Genomic DNA, 24,267 nt, shown 5'->3' with positions numbered 1-24,267 from the left:
TACAAAATGCAATTTGGAGTTTTAGAGAAAATAGATTGAAGAGTAGAGAGTTTTCCTTGAAAAAATGGGAATTAGTAAAATGCAAGTCTGTAATATAGAACACAAATTCAACGTTTTGAACGTTAACATCTTGAAAAACGGAACATGTGATTTATATTATTTTGTCTTATGACTACAGATAAAAATGAGGAAGCTGACAGAGAAGTGAATATCTCTTACAGTTAGTACACATATTTTAACGTCAGACGTGCTAGCATCTGGAATGAGCATTCAGAACCGATATGCATTCGTGTGTGACATTACCTGTCTGACACTGGTTGCCAGTATATCCTTTGGGACATGTGCATCTGCCAGGAGAAGTGCATACGCCTCTGTTTAAGCAAGGAAGAGGACAGCTAGCTAAAAGAACAAATAAAATCCCAAACATAACATTCTGATGAATATTTAAAGGGGAACCTATCCTTTCCTTAATGTAATTTACATTGTTCTATTCAAATACTAGAACTTACGTTTGGTGCATCCGAAGCTCAATTGGGTAGCTTGCGTCCATCCTGGGCAGCAGAAGAAGCTAGGAGACGTATCGGTCTTAATATTGAAAATATTAAGAAACCTAAAAGGAACTCAATCTCTTTGCAGAAAAACACTAACAATCTTCTATCCACTAACAAAAACTTTTTATCGTAATCTAATTTACTTGCGCTACAATTCTTCAATCTCACCTAATCTGTCCACTTCGATGGTGATGCGTGGTTGAAGTGGGAACCGACCTGGTGCAAACTCGCCTCCTGGAACACAAAAGCAGGTTGAAAGATTAAAACGAGACGAGGCACAGTTCAAATATCTCAATGCTAAATTGTTTACCGAGGGGCTGCGCTCTTATCGAACGAACGTCTTCGGCTTTGCATTCGTTATTAAGAACCGCGTCGCCGTTGTCAATCTGTGACGAGATGAAATGAAATTAAGGAATCGATTGTCCCGATAGCGATCGCGATCGAATCGATACAGTGCACGCCTTCGTTTGCATTGCTGAATCGAAATGGAAATGGAGGATCGTTAAGTGCAGAGGGGACAATTTCGAGGAGCGCGTTTATGCTCCGATTCAATAACCGGACGCGTAACAGGCTTTCGAAGCAACAGCTTTGTTTTCTCTTAAAAAGCACCGGATTACTTCAGATTACTCTCAAGTAGGGAGGGATTATTTAGATTGCAGCCTTCGTTGTAATTGATCCCCTTTGACAGCTTTTATTGCTTCTATCGGAATTCGTTCGGAGAAATGAAAGCCTAAATTTCTATACAAGCCTGCTTATATTTGCGGATTACTGTGAAAAATTAACAGTGGGGAGTACTTTTCATGTTTATTGAGGCCAGAAGAATGACCACTTCATAGTTTCTCGTTTGTTGGGAATTCTTAGTAATTTTAATCTTCAGATACAAATATCTCGAGATAGAATGATTAAAATGATACCTATGATTAATATGGTCGGTGAATTTGCTTTTTATGCTCTCCAATCTCATTTAAAAAAATACTGATGACCTTGAAATCTCGTAAAAAGAATGATCTTAGAAAAATTTGTTTCCTATAACTGTATATGTACATATTTCTTTAAATAGTGAAATTTTATCTCAAGAATTTTTTTGCTACAACGATAAATCTGCACTTTCGTTATTTTTCAGGTGGGCCGAAAAACAAATGGAATTACACATTTCTTAACATAGTACTTCAAGTAATTTATATTGTTAAATTTCCTTCACTTATAATCAAACATTAACTAAATTCCTGTTACTCTAATAAAATAAAGAAAACGGAGTCACATCCCGTGGAAACTTAATTTTAAAAAAATGGACTTGAGTTAGTCTGTCTCTCAGCTACAGAAATATCGAAAATATTCAGGGGTCTTGTTTCTCCTGACTCACCCCGTAAATCTGTTTTAATACGACCCATGCTAAAAACGATAATGCCTCGCAGAGTCGCCTTCTTCCGGCAAGCGGAAAATTTGGCGAGGCCCACGCGAGCCAGAGAGGACACGGTTGGTTCAGTTGACGCGTACTGCGCGAGAATCGCTCATAATTGGGCGTCGAGAGGCGATCTGGCGCGGCGGAACCACTTCGTCATCGTTGGCCCGCGAGAAAATTGCATCTCGGCGTGTCGCTGTCATGTTCGGTGAAACGCGACACGACGTTCACTGTCGCAACAACCACGTGGCTCGCATCGCCAGACGTCGACTTTCCTTGCTCGCGCGCCATTTCGTTCGCAGCGAGAGGTGCCAGGAACGCGGCAGGTTCGGGGAACAAAGGAACTGGCCCCGAACCGATTAAACCTGCCCCGTGGTGAGCAGTTGCGCAATTAAGACGCCACCCTCAGACCAGCCGCGAGCACACATCAACGTTCATCGTCAATTTTCAGTCTCTGGGTAGCTGGATGTGTACCATCGCGCACCTAGTGACGGAATGATGCATGCACTGCTGCTCGAGGAACATTAATCCTTAAGGGAATGATCTTGGGTGATGCTGTCAGTGAAGATGGATTTACTTTGGTCTTCAGAATATGGACAGGAAGACTTTTCTTTGCGAAATGTCGTTGTTCTGAATTTGTGCAATAGGTTTCTTTGGGAATCCATCGACGAAGTTTAGGGTGATATGTTAGAAGTTAGGCAATGAATTGTGTATAAGTTTTATGGGAGTTATTGGGTCGAGTAGACTGTAATGAGATAGTAGAGTTGTTATGTCGTAGAAGAGGTAAATTGGGGTAGTTTTGGAGAAGTTGTGAGGAGTTCTTTGATTAGTTGTTGAAGGGAAGTACCTAAGTTAGCTTAATAAATAATTGTAAGTTACATTGGCTTGAGTTTTAGAAAAGTTACGAATGAAGTATGCAGAAGTAAATTATGCTCCGAATAAAAAGTTATGATAACATTTGTGAAGACATTACTGTAGATATATAATCGATAGTTTCATTGAAGGGTGAATGCAAGTTTATGGAAGAGTGCACTTTAACAAGTTTCAGAATATTTTAGAGAATACTTCAGAGATACAGAATAGGAAAATTATGATGACATTTCTGAGGTGCTCACGATCTCCTCGCTTCGAAACTTCCGCTAAATATAAAATGAGAAACCAGCATAATCATAGAAGTTCTATATCTTAATTTTAATATTATATACTGAATCAAGCAATCTTCATTATATTTAAAATATTACTATCTTTAATTTCATTTCATTTTCAATAAAAGAAAAGTTCGATATCCCATTTAAAACGATGTTGCAACAACATAAGCCATAACACATTAATCATCCTACTCCTATCACCCTCCAGAGTCTAATGAATCAATTATCTCCATACCATCTTCATCCATCATAACTCGCTGAAAGTTCCTTATAGCCCGAAAATCATGATTAAAAAGAAGGAAACCAGCTTGCCCCCTGCGAGATTCTCACGTTCCTTCGGCTTAGCAGGTGCACACGGCAAAACGAAACCTAAAACTGTCCGCAACTGCGACTTATCTGCCGAGGAAAAGGTCAAAAGGATTAATGTGGCAGGTGATCCAGGTTAGTGGATTGTGTAGGGTCTGCCAGACAGGATGTGTAAGGTTGTCTCATTCCCCTTGAGTCTCGCTCACGACGCGAGACTCCTCTCTAGGATTTCACAAATTGTTTCCGCTCGAACTGAAACCCCTGTTACGTGAATGGACACGTGGTGAACCATATCTCCTCGGTTGATAAAACGACGACATAAAACTATATTTTATCTAAGATAAACCATACCCTACCTGCTCTCTAAATTTCCACGTTTTTAAAATACCAGCTCTTTTGACTTAACACTCATATTCCTATTCTCTCCTATTAGATAATTCTTATCTCTGTTGCAAATTGGCTTCGTAGCATTTTAGAATTCCACAACTTGAAACATAATAAATACTAGTATTATCTAAAAAGCATTTTGTTCAATTTCGGCTTATCGCTCCTACCTCCACACAACATGTTCCAACGATCAATATTTGACTATCATTCCACGGCGATGCTTGACATCGATTCGTGTCGTGCAAATATTAAATGTTTCCTTAAGTCCCCCCTCTCGTAGCCAGCACGCATCAAATCGTTCTTCGAGCGTATTCTGCTCGCAGAAAAATCTCGCGGAACACGTCGCGACGGAGTTTTAGATACGGTTCGGAGGACATTCGCGTGGGAATACTGGTTTGGGTGCTCCGGTGGCCATACTGAACTTAACGCGTTGATAACGTCCAACATGGACGGTCCACGACATTGAACGAGAAAGGCGAGCGAGTTGGACACGCGTGCCTGGACAATTTTAGAAAACAGCGGGTACCATATGCACGTATCGTCGATTACATTCTCGTTCCTTTAACAAAGTGACAATCGAGGGTATTTAGTTTGGAAAATACGATTCGAAATTCTTTCATGCAATATCCATGTACCATATTTATAATTTTGTTCTGTGCTTTCTGCGAAATCGTATTAATTGCTTTGACCGATATGTCACTCGTACACGATTGACAGTCTCATTAACATGATTGCAGATATTGATTTACATTATGTACGAACGATGTTAAGAAGAATTTTAAATGGAAATTAGGTGAAAAGAGAGGGGACAGTTGTGATGGTAAAAATGCTAATGGAGCATTGTTCGTGTATTCATATTTTAATGGAAATTAGCAGAAAAAGAGAAGGGACATATTGTAGCAGGTTTATGCAGATTATCTTACTTGGAATCAATTAAATATGCGCTCAGATAGGATACATATAATTAATGTAAAGGTGTGTTATTACTAACAGGAAGTAAAGTATGAATGAAAGTACAAGAATTGTAAGGGGACATAATAGATGTCGTTCATGTTTCAGAAAAGTGCTAATGAAGCATTGCTTACGTATTCATTTGTTTCATATAGTATCACGAATGATTGCATTATTCATGTAATTTCGAAGGAATATCACTACTCTGAACTTCCTGTGACCTTTCAACGCATGCACTTCGATATTAGTAAGAGCTGGGTGCTCGATATCCAATGCGTTCCAGGAACTTTCTCTGTAAGACGAGAATCGATAAAAAGGCGAAGGATATACGAAGAAGTAGCGGATAATAAAATTACTGTCTATTGGAACAGTATGGTCGCGTGATACAGCTTCGAAAGCTTCTAGGTGATAAATTTTCAATGAATTACCGCATCGACTGCTCGCGTGTCTGCGACTCTCTGAAAGCTACTTCCGAAACCTTAACGGTGATCTCGCATGTTTTCCACTTCTAGTATTCGTAACCGAGGCGAACGCAGCGAGTCGAGTTATCGTGGTCATTCGTTACACCTTTGCCTTACGGACTATCTGTTGCGCTTACAGGATTCCCTTCCTGGTTTACTCAAGGAAATTATCGTCCTCTATCTCTGCGTCATTGGTGGCGCTTACGATGAAACCAAAAGTAACGAAATTTTAGAAAGCGATTCTATTTCTCTTAACATATGAGAATATGATCTCTGAGTGATCTCTTCTTAATTTATTGAATTCTTTTCTATGTCCCTCAGTCTTCGCAGATTTTTTCTTCTATGTTAACTATAGAAACGATATTATTTTTTTATTCAACCCCTTCTGCATATTACGAGACAAACAATATCATAAAAATACTTTAAAACTAAAATGAAATTTATTTTCTATAAAAAAATTGTGGTTACAAAATTGTCCTATTTTTTAGAATCTAAATAATCATTTTATATGCTCTATTTCCCCTAAAAAATGTATGTGCAATATTTAAAATTAGCGAGCTCCCATCCAATGTAATGATACAGATAAACTTGTAGAAACATATTACATAACAGTACGTACACTCGAGTACGTAGTAAACAAGATCATTGGACCGGTTAATATATCAATTTTATTGTAAGCACAGGGAAGAAATATAAATAACACACTGCAGCTTATCGACACCCAAGTCGATATATTCCATGCGTTGACGTGTCAATTACTTCTCATATTTTCGATCGATACGCCATGTACTCGTAAATATTCGCCTTCGCTTTCTTCCATAATGATCGTAAACAGCGCACATAATCACACGAGAGAATTTTCCGCAAGAGTCATATGTTATCACTGTGTGACGTTAAACCATCGTTGTACGATGTTGCGATCGTAACAACACGCTTCGCACCCTCGTGTTACGACGTCGTCCACCAGTAATAAACACCGACTCTTTATTGTTCGATCCTCTGAACATTGCTCGGATGATTTTTCTTTTCTCGCAACAGTAGCGAAAGATAAAGGAACTATCGCAGTTTTCCCTTGTCAATGTGCTCAAGAACATCGAATTCCTAAGAAGACCCATTCCCAAATGTATTGATTAGTTCAGCTGACATGAGACTGATAGCAAACTGAGATTCTTCTATGCAAGTTGGGAACGCTAATATTAGGACATCTACTGGGATTGAAGAACTGAAGATATAAGTACTTGCTAAATTTATGATAATTATATGGGTTTAAAGTTTGTAGAATTTTAAACGTAAGTTAGACAAGGTAGGAAGTATAACGTGGACAAGAAGATTCTACAAAAAACAAGATTATTAATTTCCACATTTTAGTAAATCCTTCATTAAGCATCATTAGAGAGGAATAAATCAAAGCTGACAGCCACGAGTAGCAAAAGGGCATTACGAAGACCAGGGAGATCCCACTGTAATTCGAGGTCTAAAATTAAAGCAGACAGAGTGGTGATTACGATGACGATTAAAAGAAACTGTGGGCCAGCTTTACGACCGATCAAAAACTCGCCCCACGAAGAGAATGCAACGAGACGCGTCTCGCTTCTCGAGACGTTCACACGGAAGAAGAAAAAGACAGCTGGCCGAAGTGAAGTGGTGCTCGTGCTGAGCCAACAGGATTCGTCGGTACGAAAAGTTTTCCAGCGAGATGGCCATTGGCTACTGTTTCGTGACGTAGCCCTCAGGATCACGACACCTCATTTTCCTTCGCGTGGAAGCGTCATCCGCGTTGCCTAATGAAGCCTTATTGTGGAGTTAATTAATAAAGAAGTCTACTGTGGGGAAGCCTCTGAGGGCAGAAAACTGCTATCGTTATCACAACCTGGGGTCACGCTGTTAAGGGGTTGCGCCAAGGGATGGCTTGAAAAATGGGGTAATCCTTGGAAATGAATTTTAGACTTATTTATTTGAATACATGTATCATTTAAAAAACCAGATATGTACAATATTCTGTATTAACTACAGTTAACCTAAACACATATATCTATTACTAATTGTATAGATCAATAGATCGAATCCCCCATTAATATTCTGTTCCAATATTTGGAATTGATTAACCCCTGATAATGGAACTCCAGACCACAGATTGAAACGCAACTATTCGCAAGCTTATTAAGAGACACATAATCCAATTTCATAATATCAGCTCACTGTGCAAATACTCAAGTCTACATACATTTCCGAGTGGCCTAATATATAACAAGTCGAACATGTCCTGGCTACGTGAACTTAATACGAAATACTCTTTCCCCAAGATTTATGGGTCGCCAGATTTCATCGGCGTAGTACGATCTAATGAACGATTTATTTAGCACCAGGAGTCAGCTTCTCAGAAACGCAGGGAACCTGGTCCCTCCCTCAATTCTCAATGATATGCGTTGCAATAATTCTAGTTGGTTCGTTCGTCTTTCCTCCATCGAGGATAGTCGCGTATCGCAAAAATAAACTAACAAGCTCCACTCACGCGGAATGAAAGCCTGCGATGTGGAAGGTACGAAAGCGACGTAATTCAACAGCGTCAATTAAAATCGCCCGCGAAATGAATCGCGACGTACGGATGCCTCGGTGGGACGACGTGCTTCTTTCGCGAGGGAGACTTGCTCGGCAAACGACGAGTAATGTTATGACTCCCGCGTTACGATTCGCGCGCATGGCTACTTGAATTCACGCCCGTCTGGTCGACTCGTGAATTCATTAATAAATTGCAATCATCCGCGCGCTTGGGCGCTGCCAACCGTGCGTCTTGACTGGTCTTCTTGCCATGATTGCCTGAGGGATGCAGCGGCATCGAGTTACAGATTGCGATCATCACGATGAGATAGATTGAAATAAAAACGTTTTTTGGTGGTGAATATCGGGAAAAAGGGGTGGTGTTAAATATTTACACTGTGGAATATTCTTTGTGAAATATTGAGGGAAAATTTGGGATTGTACGTTAGGTAGTTTGAGAGGTTGGAGAATTTACAGTTCTGGAGTTGAAAAATTCTAGTTTGTACTACAAACGAGGGGAGCTTTAATTATTTGAATTTTCAAATTTAAAGTATTCAAAATTTCAAATCATCAAATTTACAGATTTTTAGATTTTCAAGCGTTCAAATTTTCAAATTTTTAAATATTTAAATTTTCAAAGTAGCAAAGTTACAGATTTTCAAATTTTCAGATTCTCAAATTTTTAAATTTTCAAATTCTAATACTCTGGATACCATATATATACACACACATATTTATTAAAAAATTTTAGTATCTGCCAACAATAACTGATTTCCTCTTCACGACTCAAATCAGAATACCACTCCTCATAGCACTGTTTATTCATTAAGAAACTACTTTTCGAATGATCTAATAACCCAACATCGCTGCTTGAATTGAGGCATCACATATGACTGGAGGTTCTCCGAACGACACGGTCGAAAACTAATTTCCATTCGAAGCACACATGCGCCCGAAATATTCTCAACAGCCTCTCATCTTCTTCGGCCGCGGCTCGTCCGTCGCGCGACGATATTTTTTCTCGCTAACTACACGCTGCAGCGATGCATACCGATGGTTTATAATAAAAGTGAAGGAGTTATTTTTGAAGCTGACAAATGGGTTCAGTCCCCTTCTTGAATATTTCTTCCCCGAGCGAGCGTCACTCGTCCCATCCCCCTTCCCATCCCCGGACCCCCCTCGCCCCCCCCCCGCAGAGAAAAGAAGAAGTCTTTTTATCGCCCTGGCAAGTTTTAAGGATATTGAGTCTGCCGCTCGTTAGCGACGGAGTTTCGCCAGCCTCTTCCTTTTCCCTCGAGGCTCGACCGACAGCTAAACAATCTGACGGGACTGCCGACTCCCGTTGTATATATTAACGAGAGTTTGCGAAACGTCAATGCCCGCATCTCTTCCAAACAATCTCTCGCCTGATTCATCCGCGATCGTTTCGGCACCCGCTTGCCCTCCAACTGTTTATCAAACTGTTTCACTCGCCAGCCTCGTTCGTTACAGTGCTGACGGAGAGCTAATATTATTGGCGAGAGTCTAATTTTATTTCGATCATTCGTTTACGGGGGTACTATAATTAAAATTGTGTATGACAGGGCGATAGGGAAGGGAGAAGGGAGATAGTTACCATGGAGTCTGATGTTCTGAGAGGGAGGAATGAAGGATGTTAAGTTAAGTTAAGTGTGTTAAGAGGAATGAAAATGAGTTAAGTCTTGACAGTATCACAGCTTTATTCCAGTGATATGACGCGAAGGCTGTGAGTAATTGATGCTAAGTGATGAGTAGTTCTGTACATCAGAGACAGACTAATTCAAGTCTATTTTTTTTCAGAATTAAGCTTTTTATAGAATTTTATATAAACTATTTAAATAATATATTAAGAAATGAGTAATCATATTTGTTTTTTGGCTCTTCTGAAAAATAGCAAAAAAGGACTTGAATAACGTTGGATCTCAGGTATAGAGTTAGTGATTACTGACTCTGTAGGTATGATCATATAACAGGAGTTTCTACTTAAAATATTCCCTCGAGTTTTCTGTAAAGAATTCTTATTTCAATTGAATCATTGGCTTTGAATATATAAAGTTTAAGTTAAGTAGTTATTTAGGTATTAGGATTAGGTATTAGCTCCAAATAATAGGTATCTACCTAATTCAATGTATCTACCTGTTTTCTGCTTCCCTGAACATCTCCCCCTGTCGCCCTCTTCAATGATAGCTAAAATTTGTACACTGTGATCGCGATTCTGCGTGGCATCCAAGAGGCACTGATTACTTTGCTTAGAAGAAAATAAGAACCTGATGCACCGCATAAATTTGGTCCAATGACGGTATCGCATACCTTTTTTACGATCAGAGCGTTGATTCCCCTGTCGTCGTGGAATACGCCATGGCGCAACAGAAGCCGCGGGCAAGTAGCGCGAGCCTACGAGGCTTCCAAATTACAAAATTGCTTGATGACTGGTTACCGGTTCCTGGCGAAGTAATTACGCGCCTACACGGTGCCAATAAGTGCCTCGCCACCGCTCATTATTTTCCGCGATGCATCTCCATAGTTTTACATGCCTTTTAACTTCTTGCTAACATTTTCACGACCGTTCTTCGCAATATTTCAGTTTTATAGAAATATTTCCTTTTCATGGGAATATTAGGAATTTGTAGCCCTTTAATAGGTCTTACTTTAAGTTTCTATCGTTTTTATTTTGCTTTTAAACAGATATTTTTGTGACCTTATGGACTCCTAAATCTACAATACTGAACTACAGGAACTTTGATTATAATTGCAATTTAATTGTGATGGACATATACAAAGATATGAAAAAGATTTCAATCTGAATTTAGTGTCTACAAAAATAAAATAAAATTTCATTTGAGTGCAATCGGGCAAAGTAGCAGGAATTGCATTAAAATTCTTTTACTCCATGTGAAATACGTTTGCCGAGCATGCAATGTAATTAGTGTCTATCTTACATGCTATCTTTATTTTCCACGAACTGTTCGTTGACTTCTCCAGTGCATCGTCTCTGAGATCTATGCGAGATTATGCAATTGGAACACCGTGCTTCTGACCGTTTCGCGGTGAAACCTGTATGCACGCGTCGTATGATGTAACGCTTTCTCGTGTCATGAATTATCGTCTCGCGCTTTCGAGGTATCGCAATGATATATCGTCAGAAGCGTCGTATGCAGGTAGAAAGCGATAACCCTGCCCCGCGATATATTCGCGTGGTCCTGACAACGCTACAAATTTTTCACCACCCTTTTAACTGCTATCAGCTGTATCTAGATATCTCTATCTTTCGTTGGGAACGATAATGGACGACCCAGCTTCCTCTTTTCTCCAGTAATATTTAATACAACGGTACTGCAACTTACTGTATTCTATAGTGGTGCATGCTCAAGAGGTATTCATGCAGTGTAACCTATCTTGAGCTTATATCATATACATTATTAATGTAATCAGCTAAATGTGGTTAGAGAGCAGCTAGAATTTGGCCTAGGTGTTTTCACCTGCATGCAGAGTCAGATATTTTATTCAGATGACGAGTACCAAGTAAACGTTTAATTACCATAAACAATATAAAAAGAAATTCGATTTAAGAGTCTTACTATTAAATGAGTATTTATCTAAAATAAAGTTCATTTCGAGAAGTGTCACAAAATTCTAACACATAATAATGTCACTAAATTAATAATTAGAAACCTTCCTTACATGAACTCTTCCACACTGTATCCACATCGGTACTTTGTTCCAGTAATTACCCTCTAAAGTACTCTGACAGAAGCTAAAAGGCAAAACATTAAATCTTCCCCACGGCAATCAATATGCTATCGCTAATTTTATTTACAACCAATAGCAGAGGTCGTAATATCGCGCGGCGATGCCCTGGAACAGTTCAGAAGCTCCGTTACGACACATGCGCCGTCGATTTCCACGAAGACCTCGCGGACCGTCAGTAGGGCCACGGAATTATCATTTAATGGCCCCGCAATAACACCTGAGCCGATCGCAGAGAAAAGAAAAAAAATAAAGGGATTGCCATGAATTATTCAGGCAATCGCAGGAACGCGAAGCAATAGCGGCGTATCGTCGGATCGATACCGCATCGTCCGAACACTTGGCAACGATAAACCCATTTATGCCGGCCATAAACCGACCTGGGGAATTTTCAAGAAGATCGCTGGGGAGGCGAGCTTACGGGGCTGCGAATTCTTGGCGCGCCACCGAGGTGCCCGAGGTAGTTTTTTCTTCGCGGGACCATTTACGGGGGAATATGGGAGGCCATCCGGTTCGACCACCTGAGGGCCAAAACCATTGTCAGTATGCCTATATATTTCCCCCTCGCACCTTCTATACGAGCTCTACCTCTCCTTACGTAAATCTGGCCTTTTCACCTACAAGTCTGGCGAGCACACTGACATCGCCATTAATGAATTTATTAGGAGCGCTAGCTGTCGATTTTAGTGATCAGTCTCGCGTTGTGAAGCCTTGGGTAGTATTGATTTCTCTGGAGTTCTTTGAGTGAGTGAAAATAGTGGGTTAATAGTGAGAATAGTGTTTGGGGTTTTATACAATTTTTTGGGATGTGTTTCGTTTAAATAATTCATGAGAAGTGTCTCAAGATAGAGGTAAATGGATATTTAGCATTTTTTGAATTCTTTGTTTACTCTTCTTTGAAATATGTAGTTTGCAACGTCCATCTTCCAGTTATCGTTGATCCTTGTTAGATCTCACGGTCATTTAAAGAAATCGATGTGGAATGCCAGCACGTTCACGAAATTGTACGTTCGCGATTGCCCTTTGATCGGTAAGTGCATCGTTCACGGTGCAGCGTGCATCTTGCGCAGCTCTCTAGCTATTGGTTATAATTTTATTTTGTCGATTTTGAAAATCGTTTTCTGGTTGAGTGCAATATGTAGTTACTAGTAGAAGCACTATAAGATTTGTAAATACCATTAAAAAAAGGACAATTTTATTTTATATTTAAAAAAAGAGGCATTTTTCTAGTCTCAAATAATCTTTTCTTAGCCAAAGTTGCTAAAGTTGCTGAGTATAAATTACTCAGTCTCCAAAAGCTCCGAAAGCGATATTTCTCAATGACTCTCAACATGATCGCAAGAAATAGACAAATCTCGAATAGATAAAGGTAACAAGCAAACTTATCTTTGACAGGCATATATTCTATCAAATACAAATCTATTCGCATAAGGTAGATAAATGGAGTGCTACTTTGAGCTATTCAAGCAATGTCCAACTCTGGTCAGAGTCTCTCAGCGTGTTCCGCAAGTTGAATGGCCGGCGCTGTTATGTTTATCTGTACGCACAAACAGAAACGAGAAGAAAGTAAAAGCAGGCCCCCGAGAGAAACGTACGTGTAAAAGACGTGCTCTATTTGCGTCCGTGGAATGTCATTTCGCGTTCGTTGTTCCTTCTTTCTGCTTGTTTTGCGGCGTGTCGTGACACGAAGCCCTCCCGGAGGCATTTAAGAGTCCCGCGACGTGAGTTCCATTAAGGGGAATGACTGAATCACTCGCGGATTCCTCGAAGAAAGACCAGAGGACGCTCGAAAGGCTTGGACGAGCCTTCAGCTGACGTCAACACAGTGGCTTTGAGATAATTAATAGCGATTGTTCTAATTATTTCATAGGCAAGACAGTAGCTTGAAGTAACAGATGGGTTATAGATAGAAGTTTACTCATAGGGGATGTCTTTAGGAATTCTTTTGGAAGAGTTATGACTTGTGAAATTTTGTGTAGATACTTGGCTTATAATATTCTTTAATAATTAAATACATAGAAATATTCTATAAGCTTCTTCCTCTGAAACTCATAATTTAGCATTCTTCAAAACTTGCCACTTTCTTTGAGTCCAATTTTTGACTTCAGCTCCAGTAATAATATATTCATTAACTAAATGTTCCAATGAGTATATACAAAAATTCTAAAGCAAGTACTTAAAAAATTTCAAATTGTTAGGCATTATAAAAAGAGGAATCCTTCGTTTAGAACCGAATCTGTAAATGAGGATACTTGAAGAATCATCCAGAAGGTTAGATTGTATCGTGAAACATACTGCAAGCCTCAGCAATGGTCAAATGCGATCTTTTATTTAAAATACTATGAAATATGGAGCAGAGAATCGATAAGAGGACAATATACTCTACTTAATCTGGCCTTGATTTGAATTTCCTCTCAAATGGACCGTACTAAAAGACGTCGTTGCCTTCGGGCAGAATGCCACGCAGCGACTTCCTCGAGATTGGGATTTGGATCACTGCGGAAGCGGTATTTGACATTTTTCCTGATACCAACGAAGCCATCCCCGGCTGAAATTTCGCCGTCTTCTTTCTTGTGTATTCATTCACGAAAACGCGGGGGAAAATATCTTCGGGGCGTTTCAGATTTAGACACTGACAAGTTGTCTACACCTTTCGGTTCTCTGGTATTTTGATGGGAACTCGACAAGTCCGCGACTTGTGATCATTAGAGATGAATTATGATGGACCAAGTGTTTCAAATTGAGATACATTTGTTTAGTTTGAACATCCAATTAGAGATTTTAGAGAAAGTAGAAATAGAATGCTGTTTCGCGAAATTCTCAAGCTAAAATGGAAGACTTTGAAGGAGTAGAGCCTTTGTAAAGAAAAATACTCCATTCGAAAGCTGTATCACTGAATGCTGAAATAGCACAACTGAGGAAGAATTCCCTGTTTAACATAAATCCATTACTGAAGCTTACCGAGAGATCTCAAAGCTTCTGTTCCTGTAACAGGCATTACATCCAATGAAATCAGATACAATCCTGCAGTAAATCCTGTCGAACGTGTTGGCAAACATTGAAACGTAAGGATGAAAAATAAGAGGGGAAGTGGACGCAATCGGATACTATTACCTTGCGAATCGCCATTGCACAATTTATTTCGCGAACACCGTAGTAAACTCTACGAAAGCGGTGGCGAAATTCAATAGGAATGGAAAAGAAATATTATCTTACCATGGTTCATTATTACGGTTGGTTATTGACTATTAATGATCACAGGGAACGCATAGCTTGAGTTTGTTCATGTGAAAACACGAGACTCAAGTTTGACATATCCATGAAATATTTTTCAGTTACGAGGCACTAATTAACAGGTGTAATATATGAAATAAAATGAAACAGTCTTAATTAATGAATATTTGAAAAATTTAATAAATATGAAAGGTTCTTCATACAAAAGAAATATAGGTACAGAAATTTTCATGGAATCGATATTAATTTTTAATCAAATATTTAATTGGTCATTACTCACTAAATTCGATGTTAATATTTTCTTCACACGTTAAAAATGTTGTATTTTCTTATAATATAATAGTTTTGTCTTATTCTACATTTCTGGTGATTTGAATTCTTCTCATTATTCTATTGATGAATCACGGAACGACTTGGATTCCTGTTTTAAAGAGTGGCAAATTCTGTCTGGCTGATCCCATTTGGCAATTTGCCGGGCGTTTCTGTCGGCTGAACTAACTGGCTTCGCTGTTTAAAGAGCGTTTCGAATATTTGGTAATTAATCGACTCTATCCCTGACAGCACCGTGACTCTGTCGCGTGCCAGGGAAATGGGAGCAGTGGTAAAAGTTAATGGAATGTCAGACGGAAGATAAATTCGCGATACGCTCACAATACGCGACACTTTTTTCAACCTACTATGAACGAGCACCATTTCGCCATCAAGAGTGACATCAAACGAATGGTATCAGGACTGCAGATTTTCTTCTGAATTTATCTTATTAATTTTTTGAAGAGCTCGTCAGCTGGGCACTTGTGTGAACATTTAACGCCATTGACTAAAACGAATTCATAATCGAAGGAAGGAATGAAATAAGAAACAAGAATAATAGAACTGCGAGTACATACTGTAATTCTCACGTCTGAAAACGTAGAAAAAGGAAGAAAAAGATAAAACATTAAAGATTCAACTTTAATTTTATAAGGACTTCAAAATTCTCAGTCTGCGTTTAAACTTTGTAATAACTGCGAAGATCAAACAACCTTTCACCATTTCCTTGAAATATATGGCTACACGAATCTATTAATTTTATTACTTTATTGCACGATACAGAAAATATTTTCATGATTCACAACACTATTCAATGTAATATTCTTCTTTACGATTCTGCCTACAAAGTATAAAATGCAATCACACTATCTTCCTCGCCGTGAATGAAGATAAAATCATGTCCCTTTTAGCGCCAATCTTCCCCCATAAAATCTATCATAAAGCAGGTATTCCTTGGGCGAAGGTGTAAATTTAGTTTATTATGCGTAACACACGCAAGTGTATTTCAGAATACCAAATTTTGCACAGCTGACCGGATACGCGTGTCAAGGTAGATAGCTTAGCACTGTTCACGTATTTGTTTGCTTAGCAGTGGTTCAATAACTGTGCCGACTATTAATCTCTTCGTCAGAAAGTATCCACGGGGCGAATGTACCAACAACAGGATAGGGATTATGAAAGTTCAAAAAGCTTGCACACGCGTGACTAATGCGAGCTGCCAGACATTAACACTCTGCTCCGATTAGGCGTCCTTTTCGAGGACTGGTTTGAATTCCTTTTCACTGTATCATACGAGAAATGTTGCTGTAATCACTTGAGCAAATTAGTGCTAAATTGTGAATGATTCTTGATAAATTGACACTAAAAATTAGAAAATCATCTGTTCTTAGAATGAATTAGTATCTCGTCAAAGGGGATTTTATTCTTCATTCTGGAGGACAGTACTCCATGTTTTAACATTAACAATTCTTTAACATTTATTTTAGGAACTTTAAAGAATTTTTGTTTTAGTATCTTGTATTATTAATTGCAATTGTGTCATTACACAATTTTTTTAAGCGATCTAAAAAATCTCGATTCACGCTTCTCGCAGTTCATAATAGTCGATCAGAGTGCCATTACTCCGCAGCCATAAAAGCAACCCATCGACACGTCAACTGAAGCATCGTTTCTCGAAAACACAGCGCCACGTTTTTACTAGCACATGTTCAGTATTGGTAAATGGTGATAGCGTCGAGGCACAAGAACTGGTCGTTTTAAGCGACAAAACGAATGTGTGCCTGTTGTCTGGCCACATCACGGACGTAACAGTGTCTATCTGCTCTTGACTCGTTCCATTTGTCAATCGATCAGTCGTTACACCGATGCCAGTGCGAAAGGGAATAGATAATAGACAATGTAAACTGCGCGTGTACTGTTTCGAGGAATGACACAGCAGGATTATTATCTAGAGTAGTCAGAAATGTTCGTGCATTTATTATGCCTGTTCCCTCGTATCAACGTTTATCGATCACTCCAACGAGATGATAGAAGCGATGCATAGTTTTACGAAGGACTCGCGGATCCATACGCAAAGGACGCTCTGACGAGGATAACTCTTTCACTCTTTTAAAGCGTTCGATCGGTCGATAAATTATTCAACGGGACAATGTACCTTTGAAGAGGAAGCGAAGTTGAATCATGAATGAACGATGGATCCAGTAAGTAATGCCTCGATACGCGTCCTTTTTTCAGCAAAGGGTTATTTATACTCAAACTCATGTACGCACACGAAGCTACCGCGTGAACTGCGTACAAATGAACCAACCAGCTTGAACGGGCTTGAGAATGGATGCATCCAACACATTAGCGAAATTGGTTCATCAAACCAATTGCATGATAGGTTTTATGGCGGCGCCGTCCTATCATGTCCAACAGGTTGTCCAGCACGGTTTACTATTTTCGTTTAAACAGTTGCTGCAAACATGACTGTACAAATTACGCTACATAAATATGAAATACCTGTACATATTATTATAGCAAGTTATAATCCGATTTTATTTTAAATTTGTAAAATAGTATTTCTTTAATCTTCCAACATTTTTGCACTTTTAGTTCATATCTAAAGAAGCTGAATGCAGATCGATATTAGGTTCAACTAAAATATTATAAAAGGAATTAACTTATTTTTAACGAGTAATATAATATTATTTAAATGATCGTGTTACAGAGGAATTAGGTACCTATGGACTTCATCTTATCATGAAATGAAAATTCCCTCCACGTAGATACTCTTCAACGAATCCTCAATAATTCATCCACAGGCCCCGAAACTAATCCACAAATTAATCAATCACTCCTGCAGCCTCGAAACTTTCCCGAATTCAACAGCACCACCACGGAAGCATCATTTCGCACGTGTCGGAGCCAGCCTCCCAGAGAGTTTGTCGACTCCGACTCGGGCAACAGATCAATCTGCCCGACCTCAAATTCCGTAGCTGCATTCTCGATCCAACTACCTCGGGCGACGCCGCCGAATTTCGCCAGCCGCCTCTAAATCGCGTTTTAAGTGTCATTATTGTCACATCAATAAAACTTTCAATCGACGTCACTCGATCGACCATCTCAAACTCTCGTCGAGCTCGAATCTGTTGTAAGTTCTTAGTTATAATGTAATATATTTGTTTATTATAATACAGGGATCTCGCGTATCCAATAGTATAGATAAATTAATACAAAAAGAGGGAAAAAACGAAAACAAACTTAATACTAAAACTCTATTAAGGCGATGACAATGTCGTGTGTTTTCTGGGACTCTCGAATTGGAACTGAACGAACCAAAAAGAACCCTCGTCCACACAAACAGACGACCCTTCCAACACCAAACTATATAACATTACAGGAAATACCAGCTATTGGCTATCAATGTCTGACATGCTTGACATCACTGTTTCATATACCCCCACTTAGCCCAAAGTCGTCTTATGGACCCGAATTTCGCAAGTTTTTAAGACATACACTATTAGATGTTTTTAAGACGACCAAATTATGTCGTAAGACGTTCAGCCATAAAATGGACATAAAATAGACGTCTTCAAGACTTCGTACGCTATCTGGCTGATCTCGAATATATTTCACCAGGAATTTTCCAACCATTGGGACGTGGATCTGATCAACGTAGCTCGATCAGCGGAATCAGCGCGAGAAAACTGGAGACGAGGGCACAGACAAAGGGTAAAGAACAGCGCGAAGGTGGAATAGCAGGCGCGCTAAATTATCGCATTCAGGCTAAACAGTGACGAGGGATCCAGCGAGAGTTCTTTCACGTGCGTGCAAGGAGAGCTTTGTTTCACGCGGACAAAGGTGGCCACGTTCACGCGCCACCGCTCGGTGTAAACGCCTGCGGGCCCTCGCCTTGACGAGCAGTCATTGAAACGATGCAAAATGACCCGGACGCTGTTGGGAGATAATGTACACGAGCGCGGAAAAGAGTCGAGATGTGCCAGGCTGCCGTGAAGCGCGCTGGGACTCGCTTGGAGGGAAGGAGCTGAAATTAGGGGCTTCCAAGTTTCCTCAACGCGGTGGCTTCGAGATAAGGGTTCTGTTTTATCGAGCTTTTATCACTTCAATGACTTTGGGGACCATTAATTTCTCTCACGACGCTGGCTCCTGTGTGGAATCTGTCTTCTCAGAGGTTGGGTTTGGGAAGCTTGGCTGGTGAGACTTTTAATAATAATAATAATAGTAATAGTTTACTAGATTCAAGGAAGGAGCCTTTGGCGACAGTAAAACGTAAAATAATACAATAATAATGAAGAAAATAATACTAATAAAAATAAAATAGAATAGAAGAAGGTATAACACAATTTGTTGCAAAAGTCAGTTGGCCTTAAAATACTCATTTAATTAACAGTTCGTGGCAAGTGTAATTTCCTTACTTTTCTCCAAGGTAATTGTTTATGATTGTAGGTTCCTGAATATGGTTAGTCCTCATTACAGTCGTCATCATTCTCAATTATCCTTGAAGACCTGCCTTTTAATGGGCAGTTCCGTTTGAAACCGCAGCCGATTCCAAAGCAGTGCGTATTCATGTGCATACATGTTAAATTCCGTTTTCTCTACTCAAGGTAGTATCACGCATTTCATCTAGGGCCTTCGACAGCAGCTTAACCTTTGCAACGTATCAGATTCCTGTCTCACCAAAGTCCAAGAATCCGCTAGGCGAAATCTAATGGTTGCTCTTGTCACTTCGATCATCGATTCAGTCGACGCAGTCGCATTAGCGGTTCTTGCGCTACGAGTCGCTCACTTTGGCAAAGCGAAAAGGAGTAGAGCTGAAAAGGCGAGAGGTAAATCGCCGATCGCGACAACCATGTCGAATGATCAATTAGGTGCTCCTTAAATCACCGAAAAGCCAAGCTCCCGACAGTGTTCAGTGACGTAACACGTTAATGACCGCATTACCGACATCCCTCGGCAACCTTTCACTCCTCTCGTTTTCGCAGCCGCGAGAACGGCTGAGGGAAACGCGGGCTCGGTCCCTTGCAAGTGGAATAATTGATACTGCTCGACTTGATTATGGATTGGACTGCTGCTAATGAAGTTGCTGATTTTAGATAGCCTGGTGCTACTTTATTTTCTTGGAAAAGCGACAGATTTTACTGCTTAATTTCATCGTAATATTAACACTCTGATGAAATCGATTTCCTAATAACACAGCTGAAACTACAGGCTGTTTCAGATCTCAATCTACAAACTTTGCCAACATAATTGGAGGGTCATTCTAAGCCAAAAATGTTACATACCCTATGGATCGATTCATTTTCGATTTCCAGATTCTGAAACCCTCTGTATATTTCAAACAATTGCGATATTCGAAAAGCTACACAGTAGCTTTAACATAATAACGCATCAAAATTCCATCAAAGTGAAATATCCCTCGAACCCCGCAGCCTTTTAGAAAGAATTACTGAAAGCTATTACACGTTTACTCTTCAATAGTAGACATTGTCGCAATCGCGATGGCACGTCGTGATTTCGCGCAAACGTAATTGACGTCTATCGATTCCAGTCGTCGCAGCACCGAAAGTAATGTCGCAAGCGTGAAACCTTTAAAGCAAGACGAAGGGGAACCGTCGCCGTCGCGCACCAACAATTCCAATGATTGCACGTGACAGTGGAACGCGTTACGCGCGAGATAATTAATCGGGCGATTAATTAAGCGGCAAAAGGCAGGCCGCCGAGCGAACCTTTTGACGGAGGGCTCGCGTACGCGAGGCCTTTGCGCTCGTTTCGCGATCGTACATCATCATCGTGCCGGATATGGCGCGCCGTTTATTGCTCGTAAATACGGACCGGTTGATAAATATCGAGGACACCCTTTTTTCGGGATCGGTTCAACGGGTCCAAGCAGTGGATATGGCTCGTGTGTACGATAAAGATATGTAAAATCCCCTGGATAAGTAACGAGACTGATCTTGTAAAATGTGGCCGAGTGTTGCAGGTGAAAGGTGTTTATCATATTTTCTATCATTGAGAAACAGGCGGTACGAATTTATTATTTGTGAGTCTGAGAGGGATAGAGACTTGTGACTTTTTTCTGCGTACTCTTGGGGTTTTCGATCAAACGCAGCAATATGGAATTATTTTAAAATATTGTGGCTTTTGAAAATGTAAAATGATACTGTATACTGAAACCTGTATATGGACCCTGAATGTAATATTCCCAATATGTTCTATATTCATACAATAGCATTTTGTACTTCAAACACTACAATATTCTTAAATAATTTTATATTGTTGTATTTGATGGAAAACTTTTTGCTAGGGGTAGTCGATTATATTCTGTAATATTCATATAGTTTATGTAATTGTGAATGAAAGATCTGAAAAAATTAGAGTGATTCCTTAGCTGGGTATGTTTTATTGAGTATGCATTCACATTATTTTAATCTTGAAAATGATTACCAATAAAATAGAAAAATATGTCGTAGTTTGTTTTACGAATCTGTAATTAATATTTCACATTCTCAAACTTTTCAAATTTTTAGTTTTGTACTTCTATATTCTATAGACAAACCAAAGAACAGCGAAGCAGAACTCCACAATACTCTTTAATCACGTTTCTCTACAAACATCAAACACTTACAAAATATTCAACAATTGGATCTTCATTAAACAGTCTGCGTGGAAAAGAGATCATTAACTGAACAGCCTCTGTCAATGCTCGGAGACTCATGTATCAAAGTCAAACACAGATTGCGCATTGCTACTTCCTGCCAACAGGTAAGAAATGGCTGCAGATCACTATCTCGCGTTAAAAATTAGACAAAGATTGCAGGCCAGCGCAATAAATTAACGTTCCAGGTAATAATTCCGTGACTAGCGGCTAACCACGAGCGCCGACTCGTTTAAACGCGTGAGTTGCGCTTTATCTGACAGATCGTAAAGTTTTCCGCTCGAATTTAACTCCGATTCTCCGTTTGCCATTTCACCTTTTGATGCTGGACACCTACGTTCGAGGGTGAATGCCAGAAAACATTCTGCTTCGTGCAGAAAGCTGAGCGAAGTCGATATCCCAGGAGTAGGTGGATACCTCGAGAAGTTGATCTCTTTCGATCGCGGATGTTGCTGTAAAATTGGGTACGCAATTTTGTGTGGGTTCTGTTCTCTCTCTGAAACGATGGCTAGCCATTTTACCGTCATGTTTAGCAAAGCCTATTTCCTAGATCGCTTCATGTTGTGTCTGTAATACTATTTCTGAAACTTTAGTGTCTGTAGTTGGTAATCTATTTTCACAAGTAGCTTTAATTTCAATTCTATTTTGGATGGAAATTGAGAAAACGATGCAATTATAGTGTGTTGTTTTCATAATTTAGAAAAATATTTTTTATTTGAGTTCAAGAAAATGGAGATCGAAAAATTGTAGTTCTGGAATTTCTTTATTAAAAGAGGTATTTTAGTATTCATTAAGCTTATAGATAGAAGTGCTAGATTTTCCCGAAGATATAATCAATTTTCTTAAACATTGATGAGTTCCTTCCTTAATTTTTATCGACCAATTTAGAGCCTTTCTTTGACCGCTGAGATGAAGGATGATCCAGCACGATTGCAATGCATAGACTGTACACGTGTTCCCTTTGATCATACACAAGCGACACGAGCGATGATTACGTTTGCACCAAGATGCAAAGACATCTGGGATGAACTGTTGATTATTAGCATCGACAGGCAGATAACGGTGCGAATAATCAAACCATAATCGCTGGTATTCTCCAGCGATCCTTCCATTTCCTCTTGCAATTTCTCAATATAACCACCATTCAGATATTCACGATTTAAACATATCTGAAACTCTCACAGGAACCATTATAAATCTCAAAAAACAGTATCGAAATCTCCACATGCCCTTAGACCACCAATTAAAATCCATCATACCTCACAGGACACACCCACCCAACCCAATCCATCTCCCTCAAGGAACAGTACACAAAAGCTCAAGTGTCCACTTACCCAGGATGATGCCTCGTATAAGTCGCAGGAGTGGTAGCCAGGTGTTGGTAGCTCTGAGTAACAGCCTCCCTCGGCTGATGGCGATGATTGTGGTATCCAGCGTAAGCAATAGCCCTGGTACCACCGAATTCAGCTACCGCGATCGCGTTAAACTTCTCCTGTTTCGAGACACCAGGTCGCTGCTCGTGGACCCGATGATCCACGTGATACCTTATCGTAGCGGTCACTGGCGCAGCTGTCGAGGTAGTCCTTTCAGTGTAAGAATCCTGCGAGGCCCAACTTCTGGCACTGGTCTGCTGGAGACCCCTTCCATCGCGATCGTGTCGCGAACGAGTCAGTTTCTCGTGGTACCAGAGCGGCAGGATCACTTTGTGGCTCAGGAATCCATGATGGTCACTGGGGAAGTGTTCAACCGAGGCGATCTCGATCGGGAGGACGATCAACGCGCACGTGAGCAGGATTTTCGGTGTCGAAGCCATCGTGTTGCGCTTGCCTTCGATCGATTCTCGAACGTGACTGAAGGGACCGCGACGAACGATCACATTCTCGGTGATTTTATCCGGCAACGAGGCGACGTGCGAACGAACGAGCTGCGGCGGGTGCGTGGAAGAGGCTCGATGGACATCCGGTGCGAAATCGTTGGAAGGCAACTGAGAGCACTACTGAACGAGACACACGGAGTAGGCCCCACGTGCTTGGAGCCGCTCGTACCAACCCCACCATTCTTCTTTCTTTCTCTCTTTCTCCTCGCTTCCTCGTTCTGCCCCTCGTCCTCGACCGTTCCCATCTTGTTCCTCTTGTTCGGTCCCGGGCATCTTTCTCCTTTTGCTTTGTCCACTCTCTTTCTACCTGTCTGCTCTCCTGATACACCGCCGACTGCTCGGCTAACCACCTACATATCCCTGCACGCGTTCGACGGGAGAAGGTTTAGAGGATAGAGACGGTGTTTGTTACCGAGGTGGACGGGACGATTGCGAAACTCGAAGAGAGTGTTTACCGTGGCTGAATTTCTGTTCTCTCCCTTTTGTTGGCGGTGTCTGGAGCTCCTCGCATTGTGCCCGCGGTGGGGACGCGTTGGTGGATTTTTCTTTGGGAGGCTCTTCTTGGCGTCATTCTTCATGCTGGAGAACGTTGTCTTTATCTACTTGAGCTGTGTCTATACTGAGCCACCAACGAGGAACATTTTGTCGTCTCTGACTGAAACGGTGTGCGCTTTCGGGCAT

At 40.3% G+C, this 24,267-nt stretch overlaps 2 protein-coding genes across 3 annotated transcripts in view; both read right to left on the bottom strand.

Moving 5' to 3' along the window:
* Slow (epidermal growth factor-like protein slowdown) overlaps positions 1–23,652 on the bottom strand; it is a 27,432-nt gene extending 3,780 nt beyond the window's left edge. The window contains exons 1-4 of one of the 2 annotated variants that reach the window (XM_076393552.1): positions 23,045–23,652; positions 720–785; positions 510–610; positions 304–399 (exon numbers count right to left, since the gene is read on the bottom strand). In XM_076393552.1, the coding sequence (XP_076249667.1) occupies positions 304–399; positions 510–610; positions 720–785; positions 23,045–23,523 (742 nt within the window). In that variant the 5' untranslated portion in view covers positions 23,524–23,652. The remainder of the gene's footprint in view (positions 1–303; positions 400–509; positions 611–719; positions 786–23,044) is intronic. The other variant, XM_076393553.1, reaches the window with a different exon arrangement.
* On the bottom strand, positions 23,600–24,267 carry LOC143177345 (uncharacterized). The gene is made up of 3 exons (XM_076375220.1): positions 24,190–24,267; positions 24,042–24,141; positions 23,600–23,946 (listed from the first exon to the last, which is right to left on the bottom strand). Exons 1-3 carry the CDS (start codon positions 24,265–24,267, stop codon positions 23,600–23,602), a joined length of 525 nt encoding a protein of 174 aa, XP_076231335.1.

This window comes from Calliopsis andreniformis, chromosome 3, assembly GCF_051401765.1.
Source record: "Calliopsis andreniformis isolate RMS-2024a chromosome 3, iyCalAndr_principal, whole genome shotgun sequence".
In the NCBI taxonomy this organism is placed as follows: Eukaryota; Metazoa; Arthropoda; class Insecta; order Hymenoptera; family Andrenidae; genus Calliopsis; species Calliopsis andreniformis.
The sequence above is the reverse complement of the archived record's forward strand: the minus strand, read 5'-3'. Positions and strand labels throughout refer to the sequence as shown.

What these genes read in the sequence shown, in the direction of transcription:
- LOC143177345 (XM_076375220.1), bottom strand. Translation starts at nt 24,267, where the DNA reads ATGCCCGAAAGCGCACACCGTTTCAGTCAGAGACGACAAAATGTTCCT. An exon ending in TCAGTATAGACACAGCTCAA is followed by an intron (nt 24,142 to 24,189) that starts GTAGATAAAGAC and finishes CGCCAAGAAGAG; the next exon opens with CCTCCCAAAGAAAAATCCAC. An exon ending in AGAACAGAAATTCAGCCACG is followed by an intron (nt 23,947 to 24,041) that starts GTAAACACTCTC and finishes GAACGCGTGCAG; the next exon opens with GGATATGTAGGTGGTTAGCC.